This window comes from Geotrypetes seraphini, chromosome 1 (assembly GCF_902459505.1).
Source record: "Geotrypetes seraphini chromosome 1, aGeoSer1.1, whole genome shotgun sequence".
Lineage (NCBI taxonomy): Eukaryota > Metazoa > Chordata > Amphibia > Gymnophiona > Dermophiidae > Geotrypetes > Geotrypetes seraphini.
The window spans coordinates 404,271,507-404,292,517 of NC_047084.1; the positions used below are offsets into that span (position 1 = coordinate 404,271,507).

The window sequence follows — 21,011 nt, forward strand, 5'->3', positions numbered from 1 at the left end:
GCAAACAAAACATTCAAATGCAACTTTATGTTATGTTTTGGATGTTTATTTCTCTTGAATATGAGCCCCACTATCTCTCAATCTCTCTAAGCTACCTGCTAATATAACATATACAGTACACTTGTACAAATAAATGTGTTTTTAACCTCCTCTTAAAGTTGACAGAAAAGAGAAGAAGGCACAAGCTGCTTGGTAATTTGTATTTCACAACAGAGGCCCAACAATGGAGAAAGCATTGTCCTGGGTGTCTGAGTCAGTGTAGGCATAATGAACCCGTAGATCTAAGAGTGGATTGGATCATAAATGTGCAACACTTACATCAAATACAAATGAGCAAATCCAGAATGATTTTTAAAAAATAAGCATTAGTATAAAGCCTTAATAGAAAAAGTAACATGATCATTCTGTATAATTTACAAAGCCTTACAACAGTGGTTCTTAAACCTGTTCTGAGGGATCTCCAGCCAGCAGGGTTTTTAAGATATCCTCAATGCAGTGGTGTAGAAAGGGGGGGTGCGAGTGGGGCAGTCCGCCCTAGGTGCCATCTTGCTCGGGGTCCCGGCACCTCTCCTCTTCTCTGCTCCACCTTCCCACTCCACCCCCTGTCGCGCATGCACCCCTTACCTACCCCGTACCTTTTTAACTTTGTCACGAGCAGCCACTAACTTGCTGCCTGCGTCAACTTCAGCGCTCTGTCTGACATCACTTCTGGGACCTGCACCTAGGAAGTGATATCAGAGAAAGCACCAAAGTAAGTTGGTGGCTGCTTGCGCCGAAGTTAAAAGGTGGAGGGAAGGGGCGAGCGGATGTGGAGGGGGGCACAGGAGAGGTGCCACCGCCCCGGGTGCCACTCACCCTCAATATGCATGCCTGTCACCTCTATTATATGTAAATCTGCCTCATGCATATTCATTAGGGATATCTTGAACATCCAACTGGCTGGGGGTCCCACAGAACAAGTCTAAGAACCACTGCCTTTCATTATTGTGTAAAATCCAGATATAGACTGCTGCAATAGTCTAATTTAGACAAAACCAAATTTTGTATAACTATGCTCAACCTTTTTTCTATACTGTGCAGCTGGAAACAAGCTCATAGACCACATGCTTCAGCTCATGATAGCTTTCTGCATTGGCTCCAACAGTTTGGTTGATATTTACCACCAAAATCAATTTACAGTATATTTCTCACTATGACAAAACCTGTTTGATGCAGTAGCGTACTAAGGGGGGGGGGGTGGAGGGGGCAGTCCGCCCTGGGTGCCAGCCCTGAGGGGGGTGCTCCCAGCCTTGCCGTTCAGTCCCCCCCACCCCCGAAGGACCGCTCGCCCCCCTGGCCTCCCTGCACCACCTATGAAGCAACCCGCAGCGGGATCGTGATGTCGGTGATCCCTGAGCTGCTTCGGCGCTGCTTCCTGCGCCGCGGTCCCGCCCCTCCCCTCCCCTCCTCTGATGTCCGAGAAGGGGCAGGACCGCAGAGGAGGAAGCAGCTCCGAAGCAGTGAAGGGATCGCTGACATCGCGATCCCGCTGCGGGCTGATTCAGGTGGTGCAGGGAGGCCAGGGGCAGGGAAGGCAGCCGGCAGGCAGGCCTTCAAGGGGGGGGAGACAGGCAGGCCTTCAAAGGGGAGACAGGCAGGCAGGCCTTCAAAGGGGGGACAGGCCTTCAAGGGGGGGTCAGGCAGGCAGGCTTTCAAGGGAGGGTCAGGCCTTCAAGGGGGGGACAGGCAGGCCTTCAAGGGGGAACAGGCCTTCAAGGGGAGATAGGCCTTCAAGGGGATCAGGCAGGCAGGCCTTCAGGGGGGGGACAGGCAGGCAGGCCTTCAAGGGGGTGCAGGCCTTCGGAGGGGGGGTGCAGGCCTTCGGGGGGAGTGCAGGCCTTCAGGGGTGGGATGCAGACCTTTAAGGGGGGTACAGGCCTTCAGGGAGAGGGGCCCTGGTGTAGAAATACACGGAGGGAATGAGGGGGTTCAAAGAGACGCGCATATGCCGGACTTTGGGTGGGAAGAAATAATGGGTCTGAAAATAGAGAAGAGGGAGAGATGATGGACCATAGTTTTTAGAGAGGGAAGGAACAGAAAGGGAGAGAAGTTGGACACATGGGATGGTGTGGAGGGGGGATAGAGATACTGGATAGGAGGGTAGTTGGGAAAAGAAAGGGAGAGATGGTGGACCCTGGGGTGGTGGGGAAGGAGGGAGAGGAGTGTGTGGCGCAGTGGTTGAAGCTACAGCCTCAGCACCCTGGGGTTGTAGGTTCAAACCCCGCGCTGCTCCTTGTGACCCTGGGCAAGTCACTTAATCCTCCATAGCCCCAGGTATGTTAGATAGATTGTGAGCCCACCGGGACAGATAGGGAAAAGGCTTGAGTACCTAATTGTAGAACCGCTTAGATAACCTTGATAGGCGGTATATAAAATCCTAATAAAACTTAAAAAAAAACTTTTAAAAAAAATGCTGGATGAAAGGGTAGTTAAGAAAAGATAGATCTGTGGAGGGAGACGAAAAAAGGATAGATGCCAGACCTCCTGGGGAGGGAAGGGAAACGGGGAGGACAGAGATGGCAGATGGATAGTTAGCATGCAGAAAGAAGGAAGAAGGAGACCCTGGCAAGCAAGTTATCAGAAGACAACCAGAGCCTTAGACCAACAAGATTTGAAAAATAACCAGACAACAAAAGGTAGAAAAACTAATTTTATTTTCTGTTTTGTGATTACAATATGTCAGATTTGAAATGTGTATCCTGCCAGAGCTGGTGTTAGACCGCAAACGTGAGCTAGGATTTAACAGAGAGGAAAAGTCCTTTTTGTTTCTTTATTTTATTTACACCACAGCGCCAGTGTGGTTAGGAGAAGCAAAAGGAGGGGGGGGGGGGTGAAAAAGCTATAAAATAAACCCACCAGGATGTTTAAAAAAAAACCAAACAAACACCCAATTGGGCAGGAAAGTTGAATCGAAAAACTAATTCAATAGGCTGAATCGAATCGAAAAATTTTTTTTCTTGAATCGGGCAGCACTAGTTTGCGCTACTGTCTTAGACTTTAGGACCTGGGATTGGAGAGAGATGGCATCCTCAGTACTTTATAATGCAAGTGAAACGAGGATTTGGTCAGACTTTTGAAAAATATTGTATAGGCCGGGGACATGAGACAGCAGGAAACGGGAACTTTTCTTTCTATTTTTGCGAATGGCAAGGCTGAGGATGTCAGAGAGTTCAATTAAAATATGTGCTTTATGAGAAAATATAATAATGTGTTTTATAAAGTTTATAAGCATTGCTGGCCTACCCGTTGAGGTGTTCCTAATGGTGGTGGTGGTGGCGGCAGCGTGTCAATGTGTTGAGAGGAAGAGGTGGTCTGGTAAATTCTGCTGAGCAAACTCTGGGCCCATTTCCACCCCCCAGTTAGTCCACTCCACTCAACTGGTTCACACACTGAGTGGGTCTTTGGGTGTTGTGCCTGGGTAGTTGTTTTGGGATCTCTTCTAGTGGTTTGTCAGTATCTCCTTATGGTCCAAGGAAGGAAACTTTGTTAACCTTAGCATTGACCTTCAGAATATGTTTGTAACAGCGCTGCTTGTGTGGCATTAGACTATGTAGTGATCGAAAGAAAAAAACAGATCTTTGCACATTTTTGCACTATATGGTGGGTGTATGAGGAGATTCACATTTCCTGCACAGCTAAGTCTTTGTGAAGTTACCTTGTTCTTTCTGTATTTGACATCTAGCAAGGTCTCTGTTTGGAAGGAAAGAACTAAGCTTAAAAATGAAGTGGCCAGAAGTTATGGTAAAAGCATATAGCGTTGCTGATTTTAAGAAAGGTTTGGACAAATTCCTGGAGGAAAAGTCCATAGTCTGTTATTAAGACATGGGGGAAGTGTCTGCTTGCCCTGGATCGGTGGCATGGAATGTTGCTACTCTTTGGGTTTTGACCAGGTACTAATGACCTGGATTGGTTACCATGAGAATGGGCTACTGGGCATGATGGACCATTGGTCTGACCCAGTTAGGCTATTCTTATGTTATGTTCTCATCTGTAGGGGCCTTTGTTTTCACTTTTTATTTTAATGTATTTTTTTTCTGGGAACTTATCAGTGTTTTTTAGAATGGGAACAAAAATGGAAGAGAATTAATGTGTGTGGAATGGGGGGGGTTACTAATTTCTTCAGCCAAATAATTAAATCCACTTCAACCAGACATAGGAGAATTCACGCACCATTCACACACCCTCCAACCAAAATCGTCAAAAGAAAAAAAACTGTTCGACAACCTCCTAACACTCGACCCCCAACTCTACAACCTATTGACCTCGACCACAGACTACAAAATCTTCAAAAAAGAAATAAAAACCCTTCTATTCAAAAACACATAAAACCGAACTAACACAATTGTCCCAAGCATCACCTGCAACTACTCCATATTTACTTCTGATGTTATGACAATTCAGACATAATTTATGTTATGTTTGGATTAATGGTTACATATATGAGGTTCAATAAAAGAAAATTTTCAGTGCCTGTTTCTATTATGACCATTTATTTTTCATGATTATTACAAAAAATATTTTTTTACATGGGGAGGGTGTCAAAAAATGATGGGCCCCGGGTGCCACATACCCTAGGTACGCCACTGGTTTGATGAAGTAATTTCCACAAGCATTAGAGTCTTGGCTAGCATTCATTCCAACATAATGACAGCAATAAAATGTGAATATGCAAACAGGATGAAATGAGATGAATAGAACATAACAGCAGTAGATACACCTATTGCTTCTATTACCTGATGAAGTAAAATGAAGAGAAAGACTAGATAGAAGAAAATAAAAATCTCAGCCTGGTGCTAGGATGTGATCCTACCTTATAATCATATCCAGTACTAAAGAGAATATTGTTAGCAGTCGGATGCCATTCAATAAGGGCAACCCTTCGTGAATGACCCTGCAGTTCCTTCTGCGCATCTGTGATATTCTTTGAAAATAAATTCTTTGGAATCTCCCATACTTTAACCTGGCAATATACAAAGAAGAGATGATTATATTAAAACAGTGTTTCTCAACTTCTTCAAGCCAAGTATCCCCTAAGTCTAACAAATATCAACCAATTACCCCTACCCAAACTCCACCCCAGACCCGCCCAGGCTCTACCCCTGACCCCACCCCCATAATAATAGTACTAATTGTAATGCAATTTCTTCCATCCATTTTTCATATACACACAAAGGACTTGTTATCTCTGCATTACAACACTACAGTGACCCCTGAAGCAGGCATTTTTATTTGCCGAAACACAGTACTGTGTCGGGTCCACAGTATGTGTATGTCCTATATTGGAACAAACAAGACCTTTTTACATTACTTTTTCCGTTCCCGCTGTTTTTTTTTTGTGTGTGTGTGTGTGTTTTGCGATTTTGAACCCATGGGTTTTTTGTCCTGTTGGACTTTTGGTGTAAGCTTGTCTCACTGACAGTTGCCAACTACAGGTGGGGTAATTTCAGAGTAAACGCTTAAGAACATTTATGAAACATCCTTGCAAATCAGATAATCTTCAAGAACAGAACAAACAACCAGAAATAGCTGTTTTTGCCTTGGCCTATGGAAACATGGACAGCTTTGGACAGAAGACCCTGCACACATTCAAACCACAGCACCTGCCTTTCTAAAGAATGCGGAACCAGGACAGGGTGTAGGCCGGTTCAAAATGGGCGTAGGTCATACACAGATAACCTTTGGAAAGCCCCAGAGAAGAAGGGCCTAGATAAGTTAGGTGGTTTTTGACCATCACCACAAGTCTGATAATGACATAAGTAAATGCTAATTATTTAAACGTGAATAAAGGACATGGCCAATTAGGAGAGGAAATAAAGATCTATTGCCAATTAGTTAGTAATTGATTAATTATGCTAATGACTGTTTCCAATCAGAAGCAAGCTTAGTAGAATTGTAATGCAAAGCAGGAAAAGTATATCCATAGATGTAAGATGAGAGAGAGTAATTCTGCACACTGCAGGTGTAGATTTTACTTTACTTTCTACTGGACACTGATGCTGTACTAATTTCTCTGTTCTCTTCTGTATTTACTTTATAAATAAATTCATATATCCAAGGAACAGCATCCGTGTGAGGTCTGAGTCATTTTGTGGTAAGAGTCCATAGCCTGCCCTTTACCACCTCCATGAGTCCAACATTTCTAACCCTTTCATCCCCCGGATCATGTGCAACATTTTTCATCATTGCCCACCAGCCCCATGCCCATGTCTCCTTCTATCACCCCTCTCCAGCACCATGCCACATCTCTCCCTCCATCACTATGACTAAAATTCCTCCCCCTTGCATCCACTTCAATCTGTCCCTCTGTTCCCTCTCCACCACCATATCCAACATTTCTCCCTCTCATCCTTCTCTTCCCCCATGCATTTCTATGCCCAATTTTCCTCTTTCTTCCTTTCCACATTTGCTAGCATCCCTTTCCTTTTCACTCACACACATATGCCCAACAATTCTCCCTTTATATTCCCTCCCTCCTATGTCCCAAGCTAATGCCCCCTTCCTCCCTCCCTTCTGTGTCCCATGTTCATACCACCTCCCTTCCATCTGAGTTGAGTTCATGCCCCCTCCCTGTTTTCCAGCTGGTCCCAGAATTGTGCCCCAACGTGCTCCTTTCACCCCTTGTCCCAGAAAGATCGTGTCTCCTTACTTGTTCGAGCCGCACTTGCTCCATCTGCCTTCAGCGGCTAGTTGGGGGGATGCGCAGGCAGCAATTCACATGCTGCACGTGGCTGACCCACAAGCCTTCCCTCCAAAGTCAGCTCTGATGTCATAGAGAAGTTTTCTGGATCAGCTATGTGCATGTGAACCACTGCCAGCTGCACATTCCCCCAGCTGAAGGCTGCTCTATTAGCCTTAAGGAGGTAAGAGCAGGGAAGGTACAGGCTTGCGGGGGGAGCAGGCATTCATTCACAGTGGAGAAAAAGTGCCTTCACGGTAGGGGAAGCAGGCCTTCGCGGTGGGGAGGAGGAGATAAAGTGCCTTTGCGGCGGGGGGGGGGGAGCAGGCCTTCATAGTTGGGAGGAAGTGAGAAAGTGCCTTCGTGGCAGGGGAGCAGGCCTTCTTGGGGGAGCAAACCTTCATGGGGAACAGGCCTTCAGGGCAGGGAGGCAGGCCTGTGCAGAGGGAGGAGGAGGAAGGAGTAAGAGAGGGGAAGGGAGATTCCAGACCTGGTGTAAAGTGAAGGGAAGAGAGAGACCAAACCAAAAAGATGGGGAGGAAAGCAGAGGAGAGGTGCTGGACTAATGGAGAGAGGGAGAGAGAGAAAAAAAATGCAATACCACAAGGGGAAGGGTACAAGAGGGATAGATACTGCTCCAAAGTAGGTGGGCAGGGTGCAGGATGGCAGGAGAGATAGTAGGAGAAAGCCTGTACCTGGGGAAGGGGATACAGGAGGTAAGGAAAAGAGAAGAAGCTGGATATGGGGAGAGATAAGATGCTGGGCATGGAGTGAGCATAGGAACAGGGACACAAGAGGGACAGTACTGGAGAGGAGAATAGGGACACAGAAGAGAGATGCTGGATGAAAGGGTAGATGAGAAAAGGAGAGATGGTGGATCTGTGGATGGTGGGGTCCATTGCTGCAGCTGCAGGGTGATGGAAATGAAAAAAAGGAAAGATGCCAGACTTCCGGGGGAGGAAAGGGAAACAGAAGGATGGAAAGATGGATAGTTAGCACGGAGAAAGAAGGAGAGCCTGATCAGAAGACAACCAGACCAACATGGGACCAACAAGATTTAAAAAATGACCAGACAACAAAAGGTAGGAAAAATAATTTTATTTTCTGTTTTGTGATTACAATATGTCAGATTTGAAATGTGTATCCTTCTAGAGCTGGTGTTGAACCGCAAACGTGAGCTAGGATTTAATAAAGAGAAGAAAAGTATTTTTTGTTTGTTTATTTTGTTTACCACAGGACCAGTGTGGGTAGGAAAGGGCAAAGGGGGTGAAGAGGCTATAAAATAAACCCACCAGGATGTTTGGAAAAAACAAACAAACACCCAATTTGGCAGGAAAATTGATTCAATAGGCTGAATCGAATCGAATCGAAATTTTTTTCCTGAATCGGGCAGCACTACTGCAGATAGAAGAGAGGAGAGGTATGGCCTAGTGGTTAAAGCTGCACCCTGAGGTTGTGAGTTAAATCTCTACTGTGACTCTGAGCATTGCCCCAGGTACCAGAGTTAGACTAAGCCTGTGGGGACATACAGGAAAAATATTTAAGAATACCTGATTACTATTCAATATATTGTAAACCACTTTGGATGAAAAGGTAGTTAATAAATCCTAACAAATAAATAAGACCTCCTTCACCACTCCAACCATCAGATATAGACCTGGGAAAATAATATTCACAAAGTGAGGAGCTAGGGGATGCATCTATTTCCCAGAACTTCTATATTTGGTACAGTCAAACCTCGGTTTGCGAGTAATGCGGTTTGCAAGTGTTTTGTAAGATGAGCAAAACACTCCTGCAAACTTTGACTCGCAAACCGAGAATTGACTCGATATGCGAGCCCCCACCCCATCCCACCCCCGAGAACTGGCTTTGCCCCCTTCCCCCCGCCCATGGCCCACCCCAAACTCTTACCTCGAGTGGACACCAGCACACAGCACCAACCCACAGGACGTGCCGGTGCCGAAAGACCTTGCTGCTGATCTCTGCTGGGATGCTGCGGGGCCTTGAACATCAGTGGGAGCCAGAAGGCCTTGAGCATGCACAGATGCTCAAGGCCCCGCAGCAGCTCAGCAGAGATCAGCAGCAGGCGCAGCAGGCTCTTTCGGCATCGGCATCTCCTATGGGTTGGTGCTATGTGCCAGTGTCCGCTTCAGGTAAGGGTTTGGGGGGCGGGGCGGGCCGCAGGGGATGTGTGTGTGAAGCCAAAGCCGGTTCCTGGGGTGGGATAGGCAAGGCGAAGCTGATTCCTGGGGTGGGGAGGGATGGGGTGGAAGCGCGCCAGTGGCCTCGGGGAGGGGGGGGTCTTTTTTGGGATGTTGTGTGGGGGGGTGGAAGCGCACCAGTTGCCTCAGGAGGGGGGTCTTTTGGGGATATGGAATGACTCATTCGAGTTTCCCTTACTTTCCGTGGGGAAACTCGCTTTGATACACGAGCACTTTGGTTTACGAGCATGCTTCTGGAATGAATTATGCTCACAAACCAAAGTTCCACTGTATTTTAAAATTATCAGTGTTGTGTACTAGTGAAGCAAGGGCAGCCCTAGCTCAGAGCTGCACAGTTTGGCAGATGGAGTAAAACAGTAAGTGTGAACATGTGACCTAGGGAATTTGAATCGAACTCATGCACCTGAGACTCTAAGCAGGCTCCTCTAAAACTGACAGGAACTCAGATCATAGGTTCCAGAAGTTTTCAGAAGCATAAGTAAAATCTATAGAGAAACCAAGTCAGTTCTTAGGACTTCCTGGAAGGTGGTTTTAAGTTGTAATCTCACTCCTGAGGAGCTTTAAGGAATAGATTTGGGCGGGAGTAGGGTTACCAGATGTCCAGATTTACCTCTTTATAGAGGACTGTCCAGGTGTCTGAGTGGATTTAGAAAACCTGGCACTTTATCCAGGTTTTGGACAGCCCTGGTTCTGTCAGAGCTCTGGGCCACATCTGGAGCATGTGTGGATATGATGCAATGATATCATTGGAGGTCTTGCGGACGTGGCCCTAAGCTCCGGGAAGAAGAGATGTAATTGTGTGGGGGTGGGACTGGAACAGAATGGAACAGGGCAAAGGGTAGAATGAGGTAGGATTGTGGGCATAATAGGGAGGGGCCATGTGCCCTTTTTTTCCCATGGGTCCTCTTTTTTTCCATAAAAATATGGTAACATTAGGCAGGAGATTTGTCTTTTGGTCAAATGCCACCAGTGCAAAGTCTGATTAAGATGGGTGACTTCTGTTAGAGCCCACTTTCTGAATACTGAAATTGGAGTTGGAAAATAGAAATCATATCTTTGAGTGAAGGAGAAGGAAAATCTGTACATAGCTGGACTGTGTTCTGAAAGCAACTGTTCTCCGTTCAAGTGTATGCCTCTTCCTGGGGAGTGTGTGGTGCAGTGGTTAGAGCAAGAGCCCCAGCACCCTGGGGTTGTGGGTTCAAATTCCACACTACTCCTTGTGACCCTGGGCAAGTTACTTAATCCAAAAAACTCAAATCCTGTTCTCACTTTTTGCTTCTTTACAATAGCATAATTTTAAACCTCTTCCTAAGGCTCAACAACGCACTGTGGACTTAAAACTCAAAAAGCCATTACTATGCTTCAAGGGTATTTGAGGGTTTTTTTAATTATTACAGTCCCTTTGTGTTTGTGAGTGTAGAGCAAGTCACTTAATACCCCAGTGCCCCAGGTACATTAGATAGATAGGAAAAAATGTTTGAGTACCTGAATAATTTATAATCTACATAGAATTGTAGGATATGCAGAATATAAATAAATAAAGTAAAGCTGAATTTATTTTGGACTTTACATTCTGGTGTGGTTTACCTTATTCAAATGAGTGAAATGAGTGTCTGGTGCTTGCTTGCTGTGGGACTCCAACTTGTAAATTGGTCCCAGCCCTAGTCCCAACAAATAAAATTAACTTACCTGCATCTGGGAAAAACAGGGGGTTACACAGAAATAAAAAAGAATACATCTGACCCTCAATCAGAGTGAGTTCACACCAATCCTGCATAACTAATAATTCAGGCTTTCTAGCAATATTTATCTTGTGACATATTCCCCTTGCATAAGATCCCTAAACTGAGTTCTAAAATTAATGCATAACCTGTACAGTATTGTAAATAAACTTGCTCTGAGTCTGTACCTGAGAATAAGAATCTAGTCCTTCATTAATGACCCAAGTCTATTTAGTTAAAAATTGTATAGTGCAGGTTAGTGAAGTTCCCCAATATATATATTAAATTCCTCTTGCATAATTAAAATCTATCAAAAACATATATTTCACAAAGAATAGCCACCCTCTTCCCCATTTAGACTACCTTAAAACCCCTGGTGGTCTAATGATATATTGGTATATTGGTCTAATGGTCTAATGGTAGTAGAGTTGATCCCCAGTCAACTCTACTCTCAAAATGACCTCTTGTGGCAGTCTTACAAGATTGCCAACCTTTTTCATATAAACAGCTGCAGTGTGAATACAAAAGATTTCAAGCCTACCTGTACTACTAATTTTATAAATCACCTTGACCTGCTTGTTCAGAATATTAAACATTAAAAATTAATACTAATATTGATTCTGCAACACTATAAATGAGACACCTGAGTAAAACACCTAAGAGATTGTTTATAGTTACTGTATCAAGTGAGCAAGATTGAAATTAATGCATTTACAGGATTTGAAGAGCATTTTAGCCAACTGTTTAAGGGTCATAATGGAGGACTTTGGTGACCGCACATTGGAAACCACTGCACTAGAGGTTATGGTAACCATTTTGAGAGTAGAGCCAGTCTGCCCTGACTAATATTAATAATAATAATTTATTTTCTTATATACTGTCCAACCAGAAGTTCCAGGCAGTTCACAACAAGAGAACTGAGGCATATCAGTGAAGATATAAGATACAGTAGAATTCAGTAGAATACAATGTGTTATACCTATGGCCAGGGCATGGCATATGTGACAACTTGTATATGAATCTTCATGTCTGCTTTAATTCTTGCTTTAACTCTCTGTATCTGTTTCAACTTTCAATCTTGTTTTCATGAGAGCATATTTCATGTTTGTTTTCAACTTTGTTACCAAGGAAGGATTCTCATGGTACTGTGATAAGGGATAGAGTTCGAGCAGCAGTTAACATTCCTGCTGTGAGAGCTGTGAGATAAGTGAGACACCTGTTGTTTACTGCAGAAGCAGCAGTGTGTAAGTCAGACTTGTAAAACAACTCAATTCAGCATTTTCTGTGCTATATAAGACTAAGAGTCACATCCTAGAATCCAGAATCCAGCTGCAGCCAAGGGAAGCCTGTACTGACCCATCAATCGAAAGGATTCCCAATTGTGAGGGACAGACATGGCAGACATGTCGATGTTTTTCTATATATATATATAATCTGTATTATCTAGTATATCTGTATTATCTAGTGTTTATATGATGTTTATGCAATAAAATATTATATTCCTCTGATGCTTTCTTTGGATGTTACTGTGCACACCCTTGATAAATAGTTACGTGGCATAACAAATTGGTACCAGGAGTGGGGTGAAACATGTAGCCAAAGAAGCAGCAGAAGAAAGTAGGGAATCTGGAGCAGGCTTCAGAATCCTCTATCCCTGGGTGGGATGACAGTATATATAAGATGGTGGCCACTGAGTGGTCTATTGAAGCAGGATTGTGTGAATCATGGATTTTCGGCAGTGGTGATCCGCAGAAAATAAAGATTGCAAAAGGGAAAGAATGGGAAGGTATTTCAAGAAGAGGGTGGATGATTTTAGCAGCATGGCATAAATTGCATGAAGCAAAGCATGAGCTACAAGTGAAATTGGAAGATTGGAGAGGAGCATTTGTGAATAACAAAAGTGTTAACAATGTTATAAGGTCAGAATAAATTGTTAATGGATAAGGTGGATACGTATCAGAATGTAGCTGAGAAGGCAATAGTGAGGTGTGCAAAACATAAATATTAGAAAAAACAGAGGAGGGAAGGTGGATTGTCTTATCTGCATATTTGTGTAAAAAAAATTGTGATCCGGGGGGGGGGGGGCATGGAGGCTAAAATTGTAGCTTAGGGGTTTCCTGTACGGTGAAGGTTGTCCCGTACGGTGAAGGTATATTTTATGGAAGGTGTGGCCAGCTAACTCTAAGTATAAATTCTTTAAATAAGCATGCTTTATTTTATTAAATGATATTCATGTGCTGCCTGTAAAATTATACAAGGAATAATATTATCTAATGATAAGTATAATTTGTTTTTGTATGATGCCTATATATATTTGCTTAGCAAGAGTTATAAAGTTACAGCATTAGTGCACGGGCCGTTGTGTATACAGATCATTACAGGCTTCCTGTATTAAAAAGCGAAAGTAGTTTGTACACTTTGGAAAATAAAGGAAAAGTGTGGAGAGCGACAGGAGCCAGGGGGAAAAAGAAATAATTTATTTCCGGTGTATTTTTCATTAAGCTTCCCGTTAAAAGGATGTATTAATAGATTCACCCCATCCTGTAAGGCATTCAGTGCATTTCAAAGTTCTGAGAGTTTGTATGAGCCAAATTCTAGATGTGTTACCGTGGAAATAGTATGTTTAAACTAAAGGTGTAGAGATCTTTGCAATTCGATGCTTTAATGAGTAAAACAGGGCTCAACGTAATTAAAACCAGATTTAACTGTTTTTGTGTGTGTGACCGTATGTGCAATCTATTTGCCTATGTCATAAATCCTTAGGAGTCTTATCTTGCTTCCCGCTTAAACATAGAGAATGTAGGAAGATATTTAATTTATATGCTTGAACTGAAGTACCAAACACCTCATAAAATCAAAGTTATGATTAAAATTTTTATGGGGGGGAGGTGTTGGTGATCACTGGGGTAGTGTGTGGGGTGTTTTATGTGTTTGCAGTGCTTATTTGCTGACTTTAGGTGGGTTTCTGTGACTTAGACCATGTTTTACATGGTCTAAGACACAACGTCCAAGTTCCGTCTAGGCTCTGTTGTAAAACTTTCGGTTATACATGCTGTACAACTAAGTCTAAGCCGGCCCATGTCCCGCCCAACTCCCGCCCTCGACATGCCTCCCAAAACGCCCCATTTAGCTTTAGTCATTCAGTGGCACTATGAAGGCCTAGGTCATTTAGAAATACGTCCAAAACCCGTTTTTATTATCGGCACTTGGACGTTTTTGAGAAATGTTCGTCCAAGTGCCGACTTAGTGGTTATGGGGCTCATAATCGAAAGAGAAAAACATCCAAAAATTGGCCTGTCTTAAATTGGACCTTTTGTGAGATTCAGACTTTAGCTATTACCCAACAGTGTATAAACTTCATACAGCAGTTACAATTAGTAATGTTACCCTAATACTGCAAATATTCAGAAAATCTTTGGTGGAAGTTTGAAATTATTGCCTGTTCAGATATCTGCAATGTTCAGAGATGTTCACAGTTTATTCTGTGAGCAACTCTACTGTCATGTGTTTTTACTTTGTGATGCCTTTAGTAATAGGACCACAATTGTGGCTGCCTAAGTACTATGGGCACAGACAAAAGAGGCAGAAAAGTCAAGAGTTCTGAGAGTGGTTAACCAATGGTTGGAGAACCTGAATGAACCAACACAAACCGTGAATTATTAATACTAAATTTTGTTAATAAAGAAAGGGGTATACTCAGCGTGAGAGGCCAGCAAAGGGAGAAAATCTCCAGCGCTTACACAACACCATCATGGGATACCTCATGTGTGCTAAACAAAATAGTGAAAAAGCCACAGTGAAAACTAATAATCAAACAGGTGAAATCAACCATCAGAAACCACTCTGAGAACCCCCCCAGCCAACTCCCCAAAAACCCTACACTTAGTTGAAAAAATATGTCCTTAGATGTAGCTGAACAGGGAGGTGATCATCCAGACACCCCTGGAAGCGATTTACCTCATCACGTTAGTTTGAAAATGTATAAAGATTAGGACGCCGTGGCCATGTCTTCCTGCACGAACTTGGAAACGCGGGAGACATTGCTCCGGCCGACTTAAAGGTTAGTGTTACAAATTGATTTTTTGGATTTTTTTTTTTATTTAAAGCTATATATAAGATGTTGATTTATATTTATTTAATTATTGGGGGAATCCTTGATACAGCCACCCAGAGAAACACAGCTCTATGTCGGAGTATTGTAACCGGGTCTGTGGCCTGAACAAGCCTCCACAGCGCCACACAGTGGCTACACAAACGAGAACACCTGCGTGTGACCCGGCCTGGAGTCACCCTGCAGGCATGGACTGACACCAAGAGTAAAAGCAAAAATAAACCACAATTCTTCAGAAAAATAAGTAAATCAAAATTCAGGATTTATTTTCCTTAGGGCAATAAAGTCAGGATTATTAGTAGTCTTACCAACAACAGGTAAGTAGAATGTCCTCCGTTCAAATTCAAATCGCAGAATAAGGAACAGTCAAAACATAAATTCAAACACCAAAAAAAAATATATATATTTTCCTTTTCTTTACCTCACTGGGCTTTATGCTTTCCTTAGCAATCAATTAAACCTGCTCCTAAGCAGGGCAATCAGTTCCTTACAAACATTGAAAACTCAATAGGGCAAAAGGCACTGGGTACCCTATTGTTCATGCTTCAAAAAGGAAGCCTCTGGCAGCCAAGCATTGCACTGCCAGGAAAAGGAGAGTGCCTCAGGTTTGCTTTATTTTTCAGCATATAATAGCTTCAAATTTTCCCTCCCAGATAATAGCAAACCTCTCCCTCAGTTCAGGCACTATCAGCTTCAACCAAAAAATGCAAAACAGTAAAAAAAAGAAAGTCCTCCAATAAAGAAAGCTGAAAAAAAATGCACTCACAGTTTCTTCAATTGTTAGCAGGTACAGCTGGTGGACAAACCAACTTCCATGGCTTCCTCAGCCAAGCTCATTTCTTCTGGCAGGTTATTAGTCTCCATTGGAAGTTCCAGGTCAGCTACAGATTCTTCCAGGATATCTCCAGCCTCTTGCACCTCCATGGGTGTAACTGGTTCGCTCTTGCCTGGCCCAAGGAGACTCTCAGGGAGGAAAGGTCCCAACCTTCTCCCTAACCTGCTTCCTTGCTTGTACACAGCTGCTGGTTTTATACTGATTGGGCTACGCCCTAGCCTGGCTGATTCAGCAGTCCTCAAGGCAGCTCTAGAGCTCCTCCTGTGGTGCCCTGGATATTGCTGGTCTAGGGAACTATTGGGAAACTCAGGCTCCCTCTGGTGGTCAGCCTGAGAATCAGCCAGATCCTCACTAGGACAGCTTTTACCTACTCTCTTCCGGGTTTTGCTGGGAGTCTTAGTAGAAACCCTATCTGGAACCAGAGCAGGCACGAAGTCTGTCTGGTTACATACCCCCTCCCTTAAATGATGCTTATCCCTATAAGCATGGGGTCGACTCGAATTTTCAGGGATGCGTGACAGAGCATCAACATTAGTATTCAGACTCCCTGGGCGATGAACCACAGAGAATCTGAAAGTTTGTAAGGTTAAGTACCAGCGAGTAAGGCGAGCGTTGTTGTTCCGCATGGTACCTAACCATTTAAGAGCTGCATGGTCAGTTACTAACGTAAAGTGCTTTTCTCCTAGATAGTGTTCAAGTGTCTGCATGGCCCACTTTGCAGCTAAGCACTCTAGTTCTACCACTGCATAATTTCTCTCGTTGGGATGTAACTTACGGCTCAAATATAGGACAGGGTGCTCTATGCCCTGACTCTCCTGGCTGAGTACCGCTCCCAATCCACATCCAGATGCGTCAGTCTGGAGGACAAGGGGTCTGCTGAAATCAATGGCTGCCAATACTGGCTGCCTACACAGACTATCTTTCAAATCCATAAACGCTTTCACCCCTTCCTCCTCCCAGTGCAACACATCCGGAACGTCCTTTCTTAACATATTGGTAAGAGGGGTGGCCCTGGTGGCAAAGTCAGGTACAAATCTCCTATAATACCCCAATAGGCCCAAAAACCCTCGCAACTGTTTTTTTGTGCCAGGCCGAGGATACTCCTGGATACACTTTACCTTATCAATCAAAGGTTTTACCTGTCCGCGGCCCACTGTGTATCCCAAGTACCTGACCTCTCGCTGGCCCAGAAAACACTTTTTCGGGTTAACAGTGAAGCCTGCCTTCCTTAAAGCTTCCAACACTGCTCTAACATGCTCCACATGAGATTGCCACGAAGATGAGTATATTACCACATCATCCAGGTAGGCCTCAGCGTAAGCATGGTGACCCCTTAAGACTTCATTTACTGCCCGCTGACAAGTCGCAGCTGCACCATGCAGTCCAAACGGCATGCGGGTGAATTGGTATAGCCCATAAGGGGTGCTAAAGGCAGTTTTGGGTTTAGCACTATGGGTCAATGGAATCTGCCAATACCCTTTAGTCAGGTCGATAGTGGAAAGATACTGTGCCTGACCTAATTTATCAAGTAATTCGTCTACTCTTGGCATGGGAAAAGCATCGAATTGTGACACCTCGTTGACCTGTCTGAAGTCGATGCAAAACCTAGGAGATCCATCTGCCTTTGGGACGATAACTATGGGGCTGCACCAGGGGCTTTGTGAAGGCTCAATAACCCCTAGGGAGAGCATTTCTTGAACTAGTTCACAAACCAGTTTCTTCTTTTCCTCCGAGAGGCGGTAAGGCCTCACTCGGACTATTTTACCAGGACTGGTAATGATGTCGTGTGTAACCCCCTTAGTACGTCCTGGGAGGGGTGAGTCATGGGCAGTTTGTAAGATGGCCTTCCTAAATCCCTTGGGAACCACTAACTGTTCCCCTCCTCCGTCCTGGTCTGAAGTGCCAGCTCTTTCTTTATACAGGAGGCCACGTATAACTCTCAAGCCTGATCCAGCAGATTGGGGTCCTGTAGCTTGAAGCCACAGTTCCCTCAATGAAGGATCAGCCTTCTGTTCTTGGGCAAACGTGGGGAAGGTATTGCTAATTTCCTGCGGAAGACTGGGAAATTCTTTCCTTCGCTCAGTTTGTCTAAGATTCTGGGCCCTCTGCTGTTGCTGTCTTCTTTTCTGTGCTCTGGAGGCCCTAGCCTGTGTCTGCGCCGCCGGTCTAATCACTCCTTTTTTAAAGGGAAAAACTTTTCCCAACGGGGTCTCAGGCTCCAGGCTAGGCCTTCCTTGAGAACGGGTGTTAACCAACCCCTGCTTAGTTTGCAAACAGTCCTCTAACCCGGCCCAATCCTGACCCAACACTATTTCATAGGGGACCCCGGGAATCAAGGCCATCGGAACTTTGTATACACGGTCCTTATGCAGGAGAGTAGTTGGCCTAAGAGTATAGTGAGCACTGTCTCCGTGGATGCATTTGATCACCACTTTGCCTGCCCCAAATGACTCTTTTTCCCCAGGGAAGATCCTTTTCCAGAATGGAACAGCCATCATGGACTGATCTGCCCCTGTATCCACCAACGCCTTCACCACCTGGCCCCCTACTGATACATTGACGAGGTATTTAACCTCACCCCCGTTTCCTGTAGCCTTTGACCCTAACATGCTCTGATGGGCCGTTGGTTCTTTCTCCTTGTAAACCTGGGCCTGCTTATTTGGAACCCTGGTTTTAACTTCGGGGTAAGAGACCCTACAAAACTGTTGCGTGTGTCCCTGCTTTCCACACCTGTAACACCTTCTGTCCCCACCCTGAGTGTTAGGTTTAGGACTTGGACCACAGGGATCCTTAACCTGCGGCTTCTTACCCCAACCTTTGCCTAACTCCCGTGGGTTCGATCTAGGTGTGTGGTCAGCTAAGGGACTCATATTCTCTCCTGAAGGTTCTTGGGCATCTATAAATGCTTCAGCCACTTCCAGAACTTGTCCTAAGGTTTTACAGTTCTGTCTCTTAATCCAGGACCTGATGTTCTTTGGGACAGCTTCTAGTAGTTGTTCCCTCACTATTTCTGTGAATAAGGCCCTGGCATCATTCAGAACTGGTTGCAGCCATTTTTCAGCCAGTTTGGTAATGCGCTGAAGCAACGCTTTAGGCCGTTCTGTATGAAGCATTGTGGTTGCCCTGAACTTTTGTCTGTAGTGTTCTGTGGTGAAGCCTAAGAAATCCAATATATGGGCTTTTACTACAGGGTAGCTATTGGCAAGCTCGGGCCCTAGGGTCTGGAATGCCGCTAGAGTCTCCCCGGCCAGGCAGGGCAACAACCGGTACACCCATTGCTCTGGAGGCCATCCAGCAGCCACAGCAATTCTTTCAAAAGAATTAAGGAAATCGTCTGGGGCATCACCGGGCGCTATCTTGCATAAATTTACATGCAATAAAGGATTAGGTCCTACCGGCGCTGGAACAGAAACAGTTGGTAATGTCTGTCCTCCAGGATGCATAGCAGTCTGTTGGAGAATCTGTGAAAATGCTTTGGCCTGGTCCTGCATTGTGGAAATCAGTTCCCCATGCTGCCGCATCATTGCTTCCTGATTCGCCTGCCAACGTTCCTCGTTTGACTTCAGGATAGCCTTCAAGTCATCACACTGCCGCTGCCGCTCGCCGGCTAGTGTGGCTAGGATCTGGGCCTGCTCCATAATCCGGACCTGAAAGGCAAACAAAAAGAAAAGAAACCCAAGTGTGGCCGCTTGGTAAGCGTGTTTCTCCCCTTTCCCAGACCCCCCAGTCTAGGTACTCTTACCGATAGCACTGGTGAGTCTGCGCCTTTGGTGTTTAGGCCTCCTTGGCCTCCAGTCGTTCTCCGCACGGCTTGCCCCTCTGAAATTCGGGTCCCGAACTGGAACTCGGGTCTGGAACTCTGGTCCGGTTCTTTCCACCTCCGAACTCCAACTGAGCTCCTCGCTGCACTCCTCCACAGGATATGCTGTAGTCTTTTTCCTGGTTCCGCCTTCCGGTGGGAAACTCCTCCTCCGAATAGGTAACAGGAACCTCTTCCAATAAAGTACTCCAACAAAAATTAGGATTTTTCAAACAAACAATTGGTCAATAGTTCAATAGTCCAATTACAAAAATAAAGGATAGTCAAATATGCCTTTCCAGCACAAGTTCAAAATGGCACCAAAAGAAAACTTTATATATTTTTTTTTTTTTTTTTTCAAAATTGCAGTACCTTGGTGTCGCCTGCAGGAGGTGCACTATCCCACTCCTGATACCAAATATGTGTAACCGGGTCTGTGGCCTGAACAAGCCTCCACAGCGCCACACAGTGGCTACACAAACGAGAACACCTGCGTGTGACCCGGCCTGGAGTCACCCTGCAGGCATGGACTGACACCAAGAGTAAAAGCAAAAATAAACCACAATTCTTCAGAAAAATAAGTAAATCAAAATTCAGGATTTATTTTCCTTAGGGCAATAAAGTCAGGATTATTAGTAGTCTTACCAACAACAGGTAAGTAGAATGTCCTCCGTTCAAATTCAAATCGCAGAATAAGGAACAGTCAAAACATAAATTCAAACACCAAAAAAAAATATATATATTTTCCTTTTCTTTACCTCACTGGGCTTTATGCTTTCCTTAGCAATCAATTAAACCTGCTCCTAAGCAGGGCAATCAGTTCCTTACAAACATTGAAAACTCAATAGGGCAAAAGGCACTGGGTACCCTATTGTTCATGCTTCAAAAAGGAAGCCTCTGGCAGCCAAGCATTGCACTGCCAGGAAAAGGAGAGTGCCTCAGGTTTGCTTTATTTTTCAGCATATAATAGCTTCAAATTTTCCCTCCCAGATAATAGCAAACCTCTCCCTCAGTTCAGGCACTATCAGCTTCAACAAAAAAATGCAAAACAGTAAAAAAAAGAAAGTCCTCCAATAAAGAAAGCTGAAAAAAAAATGCACTCACAGTTTCTTCAATTGTTAGCAGGTACAGCTGGTGGACAAACCAACTTCCATGGCTTCCTCAGCCAAGCTCATTTCTTCTGGCAGGTTATTAGTCTCCATTGGAAGTTCCAGGTCAGCTACAGATTCTTCCAGGATATCTCCAGCCTCTTGCACCTCCATGGGTGTAACTGGTTCGCTCTTGCCTGGCCCAAGGAGACTCTCAGGGAGGAAAGGTCCCAACCTTCTCCCTAACCTGCTTCCTTGCTTGTACACAGCTGCTGGTTTTATACTGATTGGGCTACGCCCTAGCCTGGCTGATTCAGCAGTCCTCAAGGCAGCTCTAGAGCTCCTCCTGTGGTGCCCTGGATATTGCTGGTCTAGGGAACTATTGGGAAACTCAGGCTCCCTCTGGTGGTCAGCCTGAGAATCAGCCAGATCCTCACTAGGACAGCTTTTACCTACTCTCTTCCGGGTTTTGCTGGGAGTCTTAGTAGAAACCCTATCTGGAACCAGAGCAGGCACGAAG

At 44.6% G+C, this 21,011-nt stretch overlaps 1 protein-coding gene across 1 annotated transcript in view; it reads right to left on the reverse strand.

Annotated features, from left to right (window-relative positions):
• The window catches only part of CORO2A (coronin 2A), a 418,409-nt gene that overhangs the window by 241,290 nt on the left and 156,108 nt on the right, over positions 1 to 21,011 (reverse strand). The window contains exon 4 of the mRNA XM_033918127.1: positions 4,850 to 4,999. Coding sequence (XP_033774018.1) covers positions 4,850 to 4,999 — 150 coding nt within the window. The remainder of the gene's footprint in view (positions 1 to 4,849; positions 5,000 to 21,011) is intronic.